This window comes from Brassica oleracea, chromosome C3 (genome assembly GCF_000695525.1).
Source record: "Brassica oleracea var. oleracea cultivar TO1000 chromosome C3, BOL, whole genome shotgun sequence".
Classification (NCBI taxonomy): domain Eukaryota; kingdom Viridiplantae; phylum Streptophyta; class Magnoliopsida; order Brassicales; family Brassicaceae; genus Brassica; species Brassica oleracea.
In genome coordinates this window covers 22,207,255-22,223,653 of record NC_027750.1, presented here as the reverse complement: position 1 = coordinate 22,223,653, position 16,399 = coordinate 22,207,255, and the positions used below count along the sequence as shown (strand labels likewise).

General features: G+C 34.3%; 3 protein-coding genes and 1 non-coding gene across 4 annotated transcripts; 2 read left to right on the top strand and 2 right to left on the bottom strand.

Moving 5' to 3' along the window:
- The first annotated feature begins 160 nt into the window (after nt 1–160).
- LOC106331524 (peroxisome biogenesis protein 19-1) lies at nt 161–1,915 on the top strand. Its single transcript, XM_013769903.1, has 5 exons — nt 161–382; nt 519–558; nt 745–1,030; nt 1,266–1,582; nt 1,682–1,915. Exons 1-5 carry the CDS (start codon nt 340–342, stop codon nt 1,725–1,727), a joined length of 732 nt encoding a protein of 243 aa, XP_013625357.1. The 5' UTR covers nt 161–339; the 3' UTR covers nt 1,728–1,915.
- A 905-nt stretch (nt 1,916–2,820) lies between these two features.
- Nucleotides 2,821–6,520, top strand: LOC106335930 (cytochrome P450 89A9). Its single transcript, XM_013774618.1, has 2 exons — nt 2,821–4,088; nt 6,098–6,520. The coding sequence occupies exons 1-2, from the start codon at nt 2,921–2,923 to the stop codon at nt 6,439–6,441; spliced, it is 1,512 nt and encodes a 503-aa protein (XP_013630072.1). The 5' UTR covers nt 2,821–2,920; the 3' UTR covers nt 6,442–6,520.
- Nucleotides 6,521–6,643: 123 nt separating this feature from the next.
- On the bottom strand, nt 6,644–6,716 carry TRNAE-CUC. Its single transcript has one exon. It is a non-coding gene; the product is annotated as a tRNA-Glu (tRNA).
- A 259-nt stretch (nt 6,717–6,975) lies between these two features.
- LOC106333937 (polcalcin Bra n 2) lies at nt 6,976–7,415 on the bottom strand. Its single transcript, XM_013772319.1, has one exon. It carries the CDS (start codon nt 7,367–7,369, stop codon nt 7,118–7,120), a length of 252 nt encoding a protein of 83 aa, XP_013627773.1. The 5' UTR covers nt 7,370–7,415; the 3' UTR covers nt 6,976–7,117.
- Between the last annotated feature and the right edge of the window lie 8,984 nt (nt 7,416–16,399).

The window sequence follows — 16,399 nt, the reverse complement described above, 5'->3', positions numbered from 1 at the left end:
TTTTTAATTCAGTTTCGGTTTGGTTTTCGGTTCTCGGTTTTTGTGCCATACCTAAATTGGGACTCTGTGTGTATTTGTTTATGGGAAAATAATAAAAATGGAAAAAGTGATCGCAGCCGTTGGATAGAGACATTTAAATAATAAAATGGGAAAAGTGATCACAGTCGTTGGATCTCGAGACCTTGAGCTTCACCGTAACTCCAAAAGAAAGCGTCATATCAATCACACCGTCTCCTAAACAAGGCAAAACCAAAAGTTTCTTCTTCTGTCAATCTTCTGAGATTCGTCTTCCCAATCTGCGAATTGTTCACACACACAGAGACCAAACGCCGTAAGCAAATGGCGAACGATCACACCGACGACTTAGACGAGCTTCTCGATAGTAAGTTATCGTGATTCATCGACCAATATGCGTTTCCTAGAATCCTATGCAATTGTGTTCCTGTCCATCTCTCCTGATTGTTGAAAGGTTCTGCCTTTGAGATTTGTATTGATTCAGTATGTGGTTTTTTGCTTAGGTGCATTGGATGATTTCAAAGATCTCAATCTTGCTCAAAGGTTACTTCTTTTATCTTTACTCCCTCTGCTTCTAGCTCAAAAAGTCTCAAACTTTATGTCTTAGCTTCGGTTATGAATAGCTCTGGAAACGAGATTGGTCTTTCTCCTACGTTTGTAGCTCCAAAGTCTCAAACTTTCTGTCTTAGTTTGATTTGTTTTTGGGATGTTCTGTTGTGGAAACCATAGGGAAGGCGAAGAGGGGAATGAGAAGAAAAAGAAACAAGAGCCATCTCCATTGCCGAGTGGAGTCCAAGGTCTCGGAATGGGATTGCCTGATATGAGAATCAAGAGCAAGGGAAAGCAGAAAGTCTCGAAACAGGATCATGTCGCAGAAGCTCTTGATAAGCTTAGGGAACAAACTAGAGAAACTGTGGAATCTATCTCTTCCAAGCAGCAGCAACCAGCTTCTGGTGATGATGATGCTATGGTCGAGGATTTTCTCAAGCAATTCGAGAGTCTCGCTGGATCTCAGGTATAGCCTCCTTTTACTTTATTGCTACAAGTAGGGATTAGTAGAACCAAAAGTGTGGTTCTTTTTATCCTGTGTGTCTTCTTCAAGGTTAGGAGTTAACTGCTCTCACTGTTTGGTAGAGATTTTTCTTTATGATTATGTTAATGTTAATAGATGGAGCATTGGAGCTCATTTGTGAAGATAATGCTTCTGCTTTGTTTGACTCTTCTCTCCCCTCTTGTTTATTTATGCATAGGACTTGGAATCAATAGTGGAAACGATGATGCAACAGCTACTGTCGAAAGACATTCTCCACGAACCAATGAAGGAGATCGGTGCAAGGTATCCGAAATGGCTAGAGGAGAATGAAGGCAGTATAAGCAAAGAAGACTACAACCGCTATTCGCAGCAGTACAAGCTGATCAAAGAGCTCAATGCGGTTTACGAGGATGAACCGAACAATTCAGTTAAGATCATGGAGATCATGCAGAAGATGCAAGAGTGCGGACAACCACCTAATGATATCGTTCAGGAGATGGATCCTGGGTTTGATTTCGCAAGTCTAGGCCAAATGTGAGTCCCCTTTCTCCTCATTTATATCTCATTTTTTCTCAGTTGCTTTCCTTATGAACTTAGGAAAAACCTAATGTTTCATGTGTGTATTATCCACAGGTCTCCAGAGATGCTCGAGTCTTCACCAAATTGCTGTATAATGTGATGGAATCACTTGTGTCAAGGAACCAAAAAGCTTCAAGAATCTCGGTGTGATCAAAGATATGATTTATGTACTATTGCATTTTCACCCACACAAATAAATGTCAGTCTCAAATCAAAACAATACAAGAATTTTAAACGTGTTATACAAGAAGAAAAGGCAGAGGTTTATAGAACAAAGGTCTTAAGCTATACGTGTGATCAAGTCTCAAACAATCATCTGCTATGTCAACCAACTTCTCATTAAGAGCTAGCCACTAACACAGTGAGTACTCAAGCTCCTTTCAGAGTACCAACAAAGAATAATATATATCACGTGCATTTTATATGTTTCTACCACAAGTAATCACCATCGTAATAGCTGGTGTACTGATAAAAATAGTTGCATTCTTTCCATGTGATCAAGACCACAACCTTTTCTCGTGTGTGGAAAAATGCATGGCAAATAATTGCATGAAGACACAAAGTTACTAACTTACAAAGTAACCGAAAATATTCAGCTCTGTATTCATTACACGCATTTTGCAACGGACAAGAAAACAGAAGCAGACGCGTACACGTTACCATTCCTCACTTAGTCACTGACTCACTTGTCAAAGTTCCTTCCACTTCTATTCAAGTACTTTGTTCTTGTTATCCACATATCTCCTCCATTTAACTAAAACGTTAATACGAAATCGAGATCAGATTACACGTTACACAATCAATCACAAGATGCATATATATTTCACTCATTTCACAACACAGAACTTTTAGTTAATAGTTAAAGAAAACGTATGTGTCTGCCTGTTTTAATGTTTATTTTCCAATGATATCAGTTTACCAAATGATACAAGACGGTGAAGAGTGCTGACAACATTATTGCGTGTACAGTTTAGAGAAATATCTACTTCAAAAGTCATGTGATCAATTTTAATCAACGGTGTAGAAAACCTAAACAGAGATAAAAGATTATTGAACAAAAGTCCTAAAAAAGAATACCTGTTCGATAGTGATTATTACATATAAATTCAAATTAAGATGGCCCATAAAAGAAACATAGTAGCTTTCTTACAATTTCAGCCACATGAAATAACTCATTTTTATGATTTTATCTAATCTCTATGCATATTTTGTTCCATACATTTTATTCTTCTAAGTTATAAAAGTAGTAACTCCCTTTCCCTTCTTTAATCTCCACTTTGAACGCAAGCAACAATGGAGATCATCACAATCATCTTCCTCACCATCATCTCTCTCATCTTCATCAAACTCATCTTCTTCTCCCCTCCCCACAAACTCCCACCAGGCCCACCTCGTTTCCCGGTGATCGGAAACATAATCTGGCTCAAGAAAAACAGCTTCTCAGACTTCCAAGGCGTCCTCCGCGACTTATCCTCCCGTCACGGACCAATCATAACCCTCCACGTAGGCTCAAAGCCTTCAATATGGGTCACCGACAGGTCCCTCGCCCACGAAGCCCTCGTCCAAAACGGCGCCGTTTTCTCCGACCGCCCTCTCGCTCTCCCGACCACCAGAGTCATCACGAGCAACCAGCACGACATACACTCCTCCGTCTACGGCTCTCTCTGGAGAACCCTCCGCCGGAACCTCACGTCAGAAATCCTCCAGCCGGCCCGCGTTAAGGCCCATGGGCCGTCGAGGAAATGGGCTTTGGAGATTCTCGTCGATCTCTTCGAAACGGAGCAGAGAGAGAAAGGCTTCGTCTCGGAGGCGTTGGATCATCTCCGACACGCGATGTTCTGTCTGCTTGCTCTGATGTGTTTCGGGGAGAAACTTAAAAGAGAAGAGATCAAAGAGATCGAAGAGGCTCAGTACCAGATGCTCATAAGCTACACCAAGTTCAGCGTCCTCAACATCTTCCCGAGTGTCACCAAGTTCTTGCTCCGGCGAAAGTGGAAAGAGTATCTAGAACTCCGGAAGTCTCAGGAGAGCGTCTTGCTCAAATTCGTGAACGCTAGGGGGAGAGAAACCTCCGGAGATGTTCTCTGCTACGTCGACACGCTGTTGAATCTCGAGATTCCGACGGAGGAAGACGAAGGGAAGAGGAGGAAGCTGAGCGACTCGGAGATAGTGAGCCTCTGCTCGGAGTTTCTAAACGCGGCGACGGATCCTACCGCGACGGCCATGCAGTGGATCTTGGCGATCATGGTGAAGTATCCGGAGATACAGAGGAAGGTGTACGAGGAGATGAAGAGTGTTTTGGAAGAAGGGGAAGAGATCAGAGAAGAGGATTTGGGGAAGCTGAGTTATCTCAAAGCTGTGATCTTGGAGAGTTTGAGAAGACACCCTCCTGGTCATTACTTGTCTTACCATAAGGTTACTAACGACACCGTTTTGGGTGGTTTCCTCGTTCCGCGCCAAGGTAGCTTACCGTTATACATATAGGGACTATTGTTACAAGTGCTATGAACTAGCAATATAGTAATAATTTTTTAAAATCTAATCATTATTAAGAGGTTGATTGTTTGTAGTTTTTAAAGTAGTTTTTGGTTTTTGATTTTTTTAAAACTGTTTTTTATCCAATCATGATTTTAGCAAAGTAGATTTCCTAATTTTTAGGGAAACTAGTTTTTCCTTGTTTTATTGTTTTGTGCTTAAAAGCTAGAATCCATATTTTTTTGGTTTTTGATCACGACAATTGTTACTTTTTTTTGTTTCAGAAATTATTAATTGTAGAAAACACCTACTATATAAGATCTACATTTAATCTACAAAACAGGTGAATAAAAATTACAAAATTTATAATATTTTTTAAAAGTTAAGTTATTGGAGTTTGTTTAGATAGAATAATTTTATATTTATTTAATTAATACTTATGTTATAAATTTTATATAAACTTAATTAAAAATTTTAGTTATATTTATAATACATTTATTACATTTTATTTTTTCCTTTAAAATCTAGCTATTAGTTTTTATGCTGAAATATTTGAAGAACATAAATATTTATTCACTGTGTGTATTATATTTTAAAGAGAAATTCTCTAGAATAACAATTTTAAAGTTTTGACACAAAAATAATCCTCAATGAAGAAAATGACCAAAATAAGTTTTATTAAAGGGTAAAAATGTATTTTTACCCTAGCGTTAACTAATCTAGACTTAGAGTTTAGATTTAAGAGGTAGAGTTTTGGGGATAGGGTTTCAAATTTCAAAAAATTAAAAATTAAAATTAAAATTTTCAAAATAAAAAGGGACTATTTTGGTCATTTTCTTTCTTGAGAGTTATTTTTTGTGACAAAAACTTAAAAATGATTTTTTTGAGAAAATTGCTCTATTTTAAATCTCTATTTTTATTATAACTATAATAGAAAATAATTTACACATAATTAAATTATTTGTGTTCCATGAAAAAGAAGAATATTGACAATTAATTTACATACGACTAGACTTGTCAGTAAAGTTAATTTATATTTATATTAAGAACAATTTTCAAAAACCTAACAAGAAAATTAACTTAATTTTTAACATTTAATTTATTTTAAATTTACATACATTGTTAATAATATATCGGTATTATTTTATTGAAAATATGGTATATTATTTTAGTAATTTAAATATTTTTAAATAAATTGTATGTCAGAGTTTTTTTTAAAATAGTATATAGATTTAAAAATAAATAAATCATTCATATAATTTTAGTAAAAAACAAAAATCTAAAATAGTTCAAAATTCAAAAACTAAAATCAGAAACCAAAACTAAAATCCAAATCACCAATCGTGCTTTTCAAAAATCTAAAATCTACTGCGAAACCAAAAATCAAAAATGAAAAACCAAAATCTAAAAACGAAAAACTAAAAACCGAAAACTAAAAACCAAAATCTAAAAACCATTTAAACAATCATGACCTAAGTTTCAAAAACCATCCACCACAAGGACCCAAACTTAGTGTGTCCAGTGCTCAAATTATTTAGTTCATGTTCAAAAATATTTAATGAGGTAGTTTGAAAAGTTATTTTTTATTTATATATTAATGATTTTTTAAAAAATTATAAGCTATAAATTTAAAGTCTTAGATAATAATTTATATGTTTAGTTTTTGATTTTTAATATTTATTTTTAGAATCGTTTGCATATGTTGTTAATGGTCCAGTGTTTTAAATATGATCGATTTTCGCCGGATGCATACTAGTTTCACCTTACACTCATAAATGGTATTGAGATTATAGGGACCAAAAAAAATCTATTAAAAGGATTTAATAATTTTTTTGTTTATTTATTATATCTATTTATATTTCCTCTTTAACATTTTGGGGTTCAAGGCCAAAGTTTCATCACACCGGCTCTACATACACTTGTTGTTTCATGTTTAGTGCTCAGTCCCTGAAGCTATTTGTAACATCATTTTTATCTGATTTGTGTTGAGATTAGGTACTATAAACTTCATGGTAGGAGAAATGGGCCGTGACCCGAAGATATGGGAGGATCCTTTAACGTTCAAGCCAGAACGTTTTCTAGAGAACGGGGAAGCGCATGGGTTCGATATGACCGGAACTCGTGAGATCAAGATGATGCCGTTTGGAGCCGGACGAAGGATGTGTCCGGGTTACGGTCTTTCACTACTTCACCTTGAATACTATGTGGCCAATTTGGTTTGGAAGTTTGAGTGGAAATGCGTAGAAGGTGAAGAGGTTGATCTCTCTGAGAAGCAACAGTTCATCACAATGGTCATGAAAACCCCTTTCAAGGCAAATATGTATTCAAGGAAAAAGTGATGTTGCTTTGACTTGATGGCAATATGTATGTAAAATATATATATGTTTTTATTATAGTCAAACATTTTATTTTGAAATATCTAAGGATACTAAAAACTACATTATCGCACTTAGCACAATTAATTTGAATACAGTATTAACAAGACTTCACTGACTTGCCATGTTTTTTTGGGTGAAAATGTAAAATTAAAATTTAAAAAATCTCCGTCGCCAGGACTCGAACCCGGGTCTCTCGGGTGAGAGCCGAGTATCCTAACCAGCTAGACTACGACGGATTTGTTGTATGTGTTGTTTATAGTCTTCTTGAAAATCTAACTGAACCAACTGTACTTTTTAAAAAGCAAGAGAATTAACCCACTAAATTGTCTTTATAAATTTTAATCTCTTAATATAATTGTAGTATTTCTTTTTTCATTCTCACAATAAAATTTTACTATATTTTATAATGGGATTTACCTGGAACGTTATTTGGAATATTTGTTTATTTCAATAAATCACTACATTATTTTCTAGAACCAAATCCCTTTACCATTTAAAAATGGTGCATTTTTCAATTATATCATTACAATCCATTACATGAAATGAAAACATAATAAAAACATACTTAATCAAATGTTTGTCATTACAAAAACAAATTAAACATGATTAAATCTCAAATTGAATTTTAATATTTCGCTTAGAAAATCTTGGCGACATCTTTCATGAGACCACGGTTAGCACTTGCGAAATCAGAAAATTCTTGGTAGGATATGTATCCATCACCATCGGTATCAATCTCAGCCATCATACGCTTAATGTCGTCGTGAGTGACCGAGCCAAGGTTCTTGAGAGCATCTCCAAGCTCGGAGGCAGAGATTTTTCCATCTCCGTTAGCATCAAATTTCTTGAAAATACGATCGTGCTCAGCTCTTTCGGTTGCGTCAGCCATTGTTTATAGGTTTGTGTTCTTTTGGTATCGGAGGTATTAAATGATCGTAAAGATTTATATAAAGAGACTTGAACGTGAAGAAGCTGAGGCAATGCTTTAAACTAGGCCAATCTAAGGAGAAAACTGATGTTACCGAAATTAGAATGTGACTCGGTCATACATTGACGGTCATCACCTTTTTCTATCAATTTATATTAGTAATAGCATTCTTTGATATTATTACATAAGCTTTGTTTTTATAAAATACGGATCATATTAATAAACATATTTTATACGATTTGTTAATACAAATATAGAACGTGGTTAAAATTTTTAAAACAATACTAAAGATTATAGTCTTCAGTATACATAGCATTTACCGAAAAACTCAATATTTTCGTAGGGCTTAACACATAGATTTTTGAAAAAAAATTAAAAAATATGACAATATTGTTTTAATACATAATTGAATCTTGCAATAACATATGATGATGGTCAAAAAGGTTTGAAACCTTTGTTGTCCACTAATTTAGAAAGTATATGCAGTTTTAGTAAATTAATTGATTAAAAATTAGAACGATGCTCATGTACCATGAAAAAGAGTTTAACATACATTAGTAAAAATGTAGAATATATGGCTAGAAATTTTAAAACAACATTAAAGATAATAGGCTTTAGTATATATATAACATTTATCAAAAATTCAATATTTTTGTAAGGGTTATAACACATAGATTTTGAAAAAAAATTCAAAAATATGACAATACAGTTCTAATGCATAGTTGCATCCTACACAAATATATGATGATGGTCAAATAAGTTTAGAACCTTTGTTGTCTCTGTTTCTCAAAAGAACAGTGATTTTACTGTGGTTATTCCACTGATTTAGGGAGTATATGCAGTTTTATCAAATTAAATGATAAAAAAAAGAACGATGCCCATGTACCATGAAAGATAGTTTAACATACATTAACACCAATGTAGAATGTGGTTAGAAATTTTAAAATAATACTAAAGATTATAGGGTTCAGTATAGAGCATTTGACGAAAAACTCAATATTTTCGTAGGGGTTAACACCATAGATTTTGAAAATTGTTTTAAAAATATGACAATACTGTTTTAATACATAGTTGCATCCTTCAATAACATATGATGATGTTCAAACAAGTTTGGAACCTTTGTTGTCACCGTTTCTCAAGAGAATAGCCGATTTTAGGCCTGGGCATTTTAACCTGGACCCTTAAACCCGAACCGGAACCGACCCAAAAATACCCGACCCAGAACCGGACAGAAAATTTACAAGTACCTTTTGGGTCTAAATTTTTTTTACCCGAAAGACCCGGAACCGAAGGAACCGATCCGAATAGACCCGGACCCGAAAAGAACCGATCCGAATAGACCCAACCAAATAAGAACTGATTTGTACCCGACTTAAAAACATGTATATCTAAAACTATGATGTTTTTGTGTTCTATTTTATATATATTATTTTATGATTTAGTTGAAATATCTTTTGTTAACAACATTTGTTATTATTTTTTAACATTTTTAAAGTAATATAAAGCTTTAAAATGTAAAATTTAGAGTTTTAAAATGTTTTATTTTAATAATTAATAGTTTCATTTAAGTTGTTTTGTAAAATTTTAGATATATATGACAAATATTCAACTAAAGTTGATGGAATTGGGTATATCATGTCATTTTCAGATCCTAAATACCCAAACCCGACCCGGACCCGAAAAATTACGGGTATTTTATGGGTATTTTAATTATAGACCCGAACCGACCCGGACCCGAGAAGAACCGACCCAAACCCGAACCGAAAATTTCTAAATACCTATTGGGTCTAAATATTTAGAGCATCCGCATTGAGGGTTTATGGGAGGAGTTCACACAGAAATCAAGAAAAAAAAAAAAAAATCACATGAACCCCTCTCTCCTAAAGCTCTCTTGGATGAACCCCTCTCTCCTAAAGTTCATCACTGTAGCGCGGGCCCCATGTGTCGTGGTGGCCTGCGATTGGTCTAGTTTTTTTTTTTTTTTTAATAAAAAAATCAAAAAGAAAAAGAAAAAAAAATTAATAATAAAAAATTGAAAAGATGAACCCCAAGAGGGGGTTCATTGATGTAGATGCTCTTAGGACCTGAAAAGACCCGGACCCGAAAAGAACCGGCCCGAACCCGACCCGAAGACCCGAAGACCCGAACGCCCAGGCCTAGCCGATTTTATTGTGGTTAGTCCACTAATTTAGAAAGTATATGCAGTTTTAATAAATTAATTGATAAAAAATTAGAACAATGCTCATATACCATGAAAGAGATTTTAGCATACTTTAATACAAATGTAGAATGTAATTAGAAAGTTTAAAACAACACTAATATTATAGGCTTTACTAAATTAATTGATTAAAAATTAGAACGATGACCATGTACCATGACATGAAGTTTAACATACATTAGTAAAAATGTAGAATGTGGTTAGAAATTTTAAAACAACATTAAAGATGATAGGGTTCAGTATATATATCATTTATTCCACTGGTTAACACATAGATTTTGAGAAAAATTCAAAAATATGACAATACAATTCTAATGCAAAGTTGCATCTTACACAAACATATGATGATGGTCGAATAGGTTTGAAATTTTTGTTGTCTCCGTTTCTCAAAAGAATAACGATTTTACAGTGGTTATTCCACTGATTTAGGGAGTATATGCAATTTTACTAAGCTAATTGATAGAAAAAGAAGAACGATGCCCATATACCATGAAAAAGAGTTTAGCATACATTAATACAAATGTAGAATGTGGTTAGAAATTTTAAAACAATACTAAAGATTATAGGCTTCAGTATATTGAACATTTACCGAAAAACTCAATATTTTCATAGTTACATCATGCATTAACATATGATGATGGTCAAAGAGGTTTTAAACTTTTATTGTCTCTGTTTCTCAAGAGAACAACAATTTTATAGTGGTTAGTCCACTAATTTAGAAAGTATATGCAATTTTACTAAATTAATTGATTAAAAATTAGAACGATGCCCATGTACCATGAAATAGAGTTTAGCATATGTTAGTAAAAATGTAGAATGTGTCTAGTAATTTTAAAACAACACTAAAGATATCATGCTTCAGTATATATAGCATTTATCGAAAAATTTAATATTTTCGTAAGGGTGTTAACATATAGATTTTGAGAAAATTTCAAAAATATGACAATACAGTTCTAATGCATAGTTGCATCCTACACAAACATATGATGATAATCAAATAGGTTTGAAACTTTTGTTATCTTTATTTCTCAAAAGAATAGCGATTTCACTGTGGTTATTCCACTGATTTAGGAAGTATATGTAGTTTTACTAAATTAAATTATAAAAAATAAGAAGGATGCCCATTTACCTGGAAAAAGAGTTTAGCATATATTAACACAAATGTAGAATGTGGTTAAAACTTTAAAACAATACTAAAGATTATAGGCTTCAGTATATAGAGCATTTACCGAAAAACTCAATATTTTTGTAGAGGTTTTTTTTTTGACAACATTTTGGTAGAGGTTAATACATAGATTTTGAGAAAAAATTAAAAAAAATATGACAATATTGTTTTAATACATGTTGCATCCTTCAATAACAATGATGATGGTCAAAGAAGTGTGGAACCTTTGTTGTCTCCGTTTGTCAAGAGAATAGTGATTTTATAGTTACATCATGTATTAACATATGATGATGGTCAAAGAGGTTTAGAATATTTGTTGTCTTCCTTTCGATAGAGAATATCGATTTTATAGTGGTTAGTCTATTGATTTAGAGGTTATATAAAGTTTTACTAAATTAATTGATAAAAAATTAGAACGATATCCATGTACCATGAAAGAGAGTTTAGCATATATTAATAAAAATATAGAATGTGGTTATAAATTTTAAAACATATCTAAAGATTGTAAGCTTCAATAAATAGAACATTTATCGAAAAACTAAATATTTTCGTGGGGGTTAACAAATTGATTTTGAGAAAAATTCAAAAAATATGACAATACTGTTTTAATACATAGTTGAATCCTGCAATAACATATGATGACGGTCAAAGAGGTTTTCGAACCTTTGTTGTTTCCGTTTCTCAAGAGAATAGCGTTTTATAGTGGTTAGTTCACTAATTTAGAAAGTATATGCAGTTTTACTAAATTAATTGACTAAAAATTAGAACGATCCCCATGTACCTTGAAAGTGAGTTTAGCATACATAAGTAAAAATGTAGAATGTAGCCAGAAATTTTAAAAAACACCAAAGGTAATAGGCTTCAGTTATATAACATTTATCTAAAAAATCAATATTTTTGTACAGGTTAACACATAGATTTTAAGAAAAAATCAAAAATATGACAATATAGTTCTAATGCATAATTGCATCCTACACAAACATATGATGATGGTCAAATAGGTTTGGAACCTTTGTTGTCTCCGTTTCTCAGAATAATAGCGATTTTACTGTGGTTATTCCACTGATTTAGGGAGTATATGCAATTTTACTAAGTTAATTGATAAAAAAAGAAGAACGATGCCCATATACCATGAAAAAGAGTTTAACATACATTAATACAAATTTAGAATGTAGTTAGAAATTTTAAAACAATACTAAAGATTATAAGTTTTAGTATATAGAGCATTTACCGAAAAACTCAATATTTTTGTAGGAGTTAACATATAGATTTTGAGAAAAATTCAAAAAAATATGACAATACTGTTTTAATACGTAGTTGCATCCTTCAATAACATATGATGATGTTCAAAGAAGTTTGGAACTTTTGTTGTCACCATTTCTCAAGAGAATAGCGATTTTATAGTGGTTAGTCCACTAATTTAGAAAGTATATGAATTTTTACAAAATTAATTGATAAAAAATTAGAACGACGTCCATGTACCATGAAAGATGTTTTAGCATACTTTAATATAAAATGTAGAATGTGTTTAGAATGTTTAAAACAACACTGAAGATTATAGGCTTCAGTATATATAGCATTTACCGAAAAACTCAATATTTTCGTTGGAGCCATAGATTTTGAGAAAATTTCAAAAAATATAACAATATTGTTTTACTGCATAGTTACATCATGCATTAACATATGATGATGGTCAAAGAGGTTTGGAACCTTTCTTGTCTTCCTTTCTCTAGTGAATAGCGATTTTATATTGGTTAGTCCATTGATTTAGGAGTTATATGAAGTTTTACTAAATTAATTGATAAAAATTTAGCATGATGTCTGTGTCAATGAAAAGGAGCTTAGCATACATAAATATAAATATAGAATGTGGTTAGAAATCTTAAAACAAATCTAAAGATTATAAGCTTCAATATATAGAGCATTTACCAAAAACCTCAATATTTTTGTAGGGAATAACACATAATTTTGAGAAAAAATAAAAAAAATATATGACAATACTGTTTTAATACATAGTTGAATCCTGCAATAATATATGATGATGGTTGAAGAGGTTTCTCCGTTTCTCAAGAGAATAGCGATTTTATAGTGGTTAGTCCACTAATTTAGAAAGTATATGCAGCTTTACTAAATTAACTGATAAAAAATAAGAACGATACTCATGTACCATGAAAGAGAGTTTAACATATATTAATACAAATGTAGAATGTGGTTAGAAATTTTAAAACAATACTAAAGATTACATTAGTAAAACCTTTTTGACCATCATCATATGTTATCTTTAGTATTGTTTTAAAATTTCTAGCCACATTCTACATTTTTACAAATATATGTTAGACTTCATTTCATGGTACATGGACATCGTTCTAATTTTTAATCAATTAATTTAATAAAACTGTATATACTTCTAAATTAGTGGACTAACCACTACAAAATCGCCATTTTCTTGAGAAACGGTGACAACAAAGGTTTCAAGCCTCTTTGACCATTATCATATGTTATTGCATGATTTAACTATGCATTAAAACAATATTATCATATTTTTTGAATTTTTCTCAAAATTTATGTGTTAACAACCCATACGAAAATATTGAGTTTTTCGGTAAATGCTCTATATACGGAAGCCTATAATCTTTAGTATTGTTTTTTTGGTAAATGCTCTATATTATCTCCAACATATCTCTATTTCTACCTCTATAATAGCATATAGAAGCAAAATCACTCCAACTCATCTCTATTTTTGCCTATAAAATAGAGATTGTTATTTTTTCCTTTATCTATAGAGGAAGAAATAACATTTCTCTATATTTTGCTCTATACGTAGAGATCTCTATTTTAGAGAAATACATTGGAGTAAAACTCATCTTTATTATAAAGGTCTTATATTTTAAAGTTAAATATAAAGGAATACATTGGAGATGGTCTTAATTTGGCTGCGGAGATTTTGCATGTCTAATGTTAATTTAACAAAAGTCAGCACGAAAGTCATTTTTATTAACATCCAGACAGCCAAAGCTATAGGCAATAGTATATATAATTAATAACTCGAACATACATCGTAATAGTATGATATGAATAGCATATTTCATTTAGTTCACGCTTTAAAACCCTTAATAGGATTTTTTCTCACACATTTATAATAGCACCAAACCACCCCACAATAACAATAACCAGGAGAGACTTAATCGTATTAATATTATTGTTTGCACTAGAATAGTAGCCCCATTGATCACCAGGTCCGGTCCGGTACAGTTCCCCTGGTACACCAGTTATATACATGTATTTAGCCGGAGGCGGGGGTGACGACGACCTTCTGCAGTAAACCTTCTTCGGTGCTGGTGGCTGAGCACAAGAGCTAAAGCATGATTCTTGAGCGGGTGTTTCGGTGTGTTCAAGGGGTGAAGCGGAGTTGACATGATAAGTGAGACACTGTAAGACAAGGAACATGGAGAAGACTATAACTAGAGGTCTGGGGTTCAACATGATCAATATGATGACTAATAGAAAACGCCTTTTAATTTTAATACTTGGAAATTTAACGATGAAGAATATCATAAAACACGTGCATGTGCATATATATAGTATAATGCAACGACGCAGCGTCATATATTTACATCACCTATATGCATTTGGTGAAGACCAGGTCATAAAATTGCAAAAGGTGAGGGTCTTCAGTTTTGAATGAGTCTTCAAATTTGATAAAGCTACTACTATTGGTATTTTTTTATTGTGATGGACTGTCCCGGTCGATTCTGAGTCCAGTCTCGTTTTGGTCTTAGTACTTGACCCTAAAACATAAACATCGGGTGAAGCGACCCAAAAGTATTTCATATACCTATTTTTAGGTCCAACATCATGCATTAGAATAATCGAACAAAAAACGCTCTCTAGGGCGAACTCAAGTGAAGACGCCGCCGCCGCTAGCATCCCTCGACGCCGGTGATGCTTTTTGCCGCCAGCGTCGGGTTCTCTGCTCCGTCAGCCACTCTTTATCGATCTATGTTTCTTACATCGTTGTCTTCAGTCCTTGTGTCAGTGCTCTCGTCGTCTCCACCATCGCCATCTCGCCGAACCTTCTCATCGCTACCGTCTTCCATGTTACTCTCTTGGTCGCCACCGCCTCTCCGTCTCATCTCCTCATCACCGCCCAACCTCTCAAGGCAAACATAAGCACCAGATCTACTCACTTCGTGTGTGGTCTCGTTGGGTCCGCTCATATGCTCGTACTCACTGAGTCTCCACTCGATACACGGCCTAAACCTCCTCTGTTTCGCCCCTTTCCCTCGCCGGTCATAGTAAAGGTCGCAAGACAAGTCCCCTCTCCGCCGAAACGCCTCGTCTCTCCACCAACTCCAAATCTCGAACCTTTGGACGAGAATCTTCACCGAGGGTTTCAATTCGACCGATCTCGGTTTCAATTCGACAGATCTCTTGATAGGAACAATCATATTATTGTTGTGGGCGTACTCATCTTAGGGTTTGTTGAGAGCTACGAGTTCCGCTATGGTAATAGCGGAACACAGTTTCTCAGCCTGTTCCCAGCTCTCGTCCCATCTTGGAATAGCGTCAAGAGCATCTATTCACCTCCGCCACGCCATCTCTCCCCTCCTACGCCTCACCTCTGTTTTGCATTCCCCTTCAACTACCGCAGCTCCTCCACCGTCAAATTCACTCCTCAATTGCGCTCATCATCGCCGTATCAACTCTTGATCCCTAACCCCCACAAATCTCTTTATATGAGTTTTCAAAGTGTTGCAATGGAATTGCGGTTTAGCTCAGGTCTCGATGAGAGCCATGGATCCCGATACGGTAATATCAGAGTTCACCTTCTCAGCTGGATCTCATTGTGCAGTTCCTCATGTTTGATCGTCAAGAGCATCACCTCACATCCGCCGCGTCGCCTTGTCACTCCTATCCCCTCCGAGAGCCGCTGGTACTCAACCGACACATGCTTTGGCTTGAACCAAAACCATTTAAGGAGCTTAAACATGCTGATTATTATATACTTGAGCCATCAATCCTCCTCCGAAGCATCATGTCTGTCCATGGTCTGCCGTCGCGCCTCACTGCAAAGGGTTCACCTAGCCCAAAGCCGTGATGTCGAACTAAAATCGCCATTATTCGTACATTCATCACAGGTCAGTAGAGTTAGCTTTAGCTCTGAATTTGTCACTGGCGCTATTCGAGTTCAAGGTCCAGCCTATTTGTTTGTGAGCTCCAAATCCAGGACTTTGTTACTCTTCGTTTCTGATGAGATTCACATAGTCTCTTCGGGGAACATCGAGGTCGGAGTTAGAGCTGTTCATGCTCGTTCCACCTCCTTCCAAACTTGGCAGTTTGGTCTAATCAACGTCGCGTGCGACTATTTCATTCTCGTGGTAGTAGCCTATTCAGGAACACATCCATTGCTTCCCACGGTCCTCCATTTATCGAGCAAGACTCTCCTGTTAGCTTTGTTATCCCTTGGTTTAGTGTTTGTGTTTATGTTGTTCTTCAAACCGTCGAGGACCCCTCCGGTTATTATCTTGTTACCGTTGAGCATAGCTCCGGATGTAATCGCTTAAACTCGTTTTAGATTTAATATAATCGTTTGTGTGACAAAAAAAAA

What these genes read in the sequence shown, in the direction of transcription:
- LOC106331524 (XM_013769903.1), top strand. Translation starts at nt 340, where the DNA reads ATGGCGAACGATCACACCGACGACTTAGACGAGCTTCTCGATA. An exon ending in GATCTCAATCTTGCTCAAAG is followed by an intron (nt 559 to 744) that starts GTTACTTCTTTT and finishes TGGAAACCATAG; the next exon opens with GGAAGGCGAAGAGGGGAATG. An exon ending in TTCGCAAGTCTAGGCCAAAT is followed by an intron (nt 1,583 to 1,681) that starts GTGAGTCCCCTT and finishes TATTATCCACAG; the next exon opens with GTCTCCAGAGATGCTCGAGT.
- LOC106335930 (XM_013774618.1), top strand. Translation starts at nt 2,921, where the DNA reads ATGGAGATCATCACAATCATCTTCCTCACCATCATCTCTCTCATCTTC. An exon ending in TTTCCTCGTTCCGCGCCAAG is followed by an intron (nt 4,089 to 6,097) that starts GTAGCTTACCGT and finishes TGTTGAGATTAG; the next exon opens with GTACTATAAACTTCATGGTA.
- LOC106333937 (XM_013772319.1), bottom strand. Translation starts at nt 7,369, where the DNA reads ATGGCTGACGCAACCGAAAGAGCTGAGCACGATCGTATTTTCAAGAAA.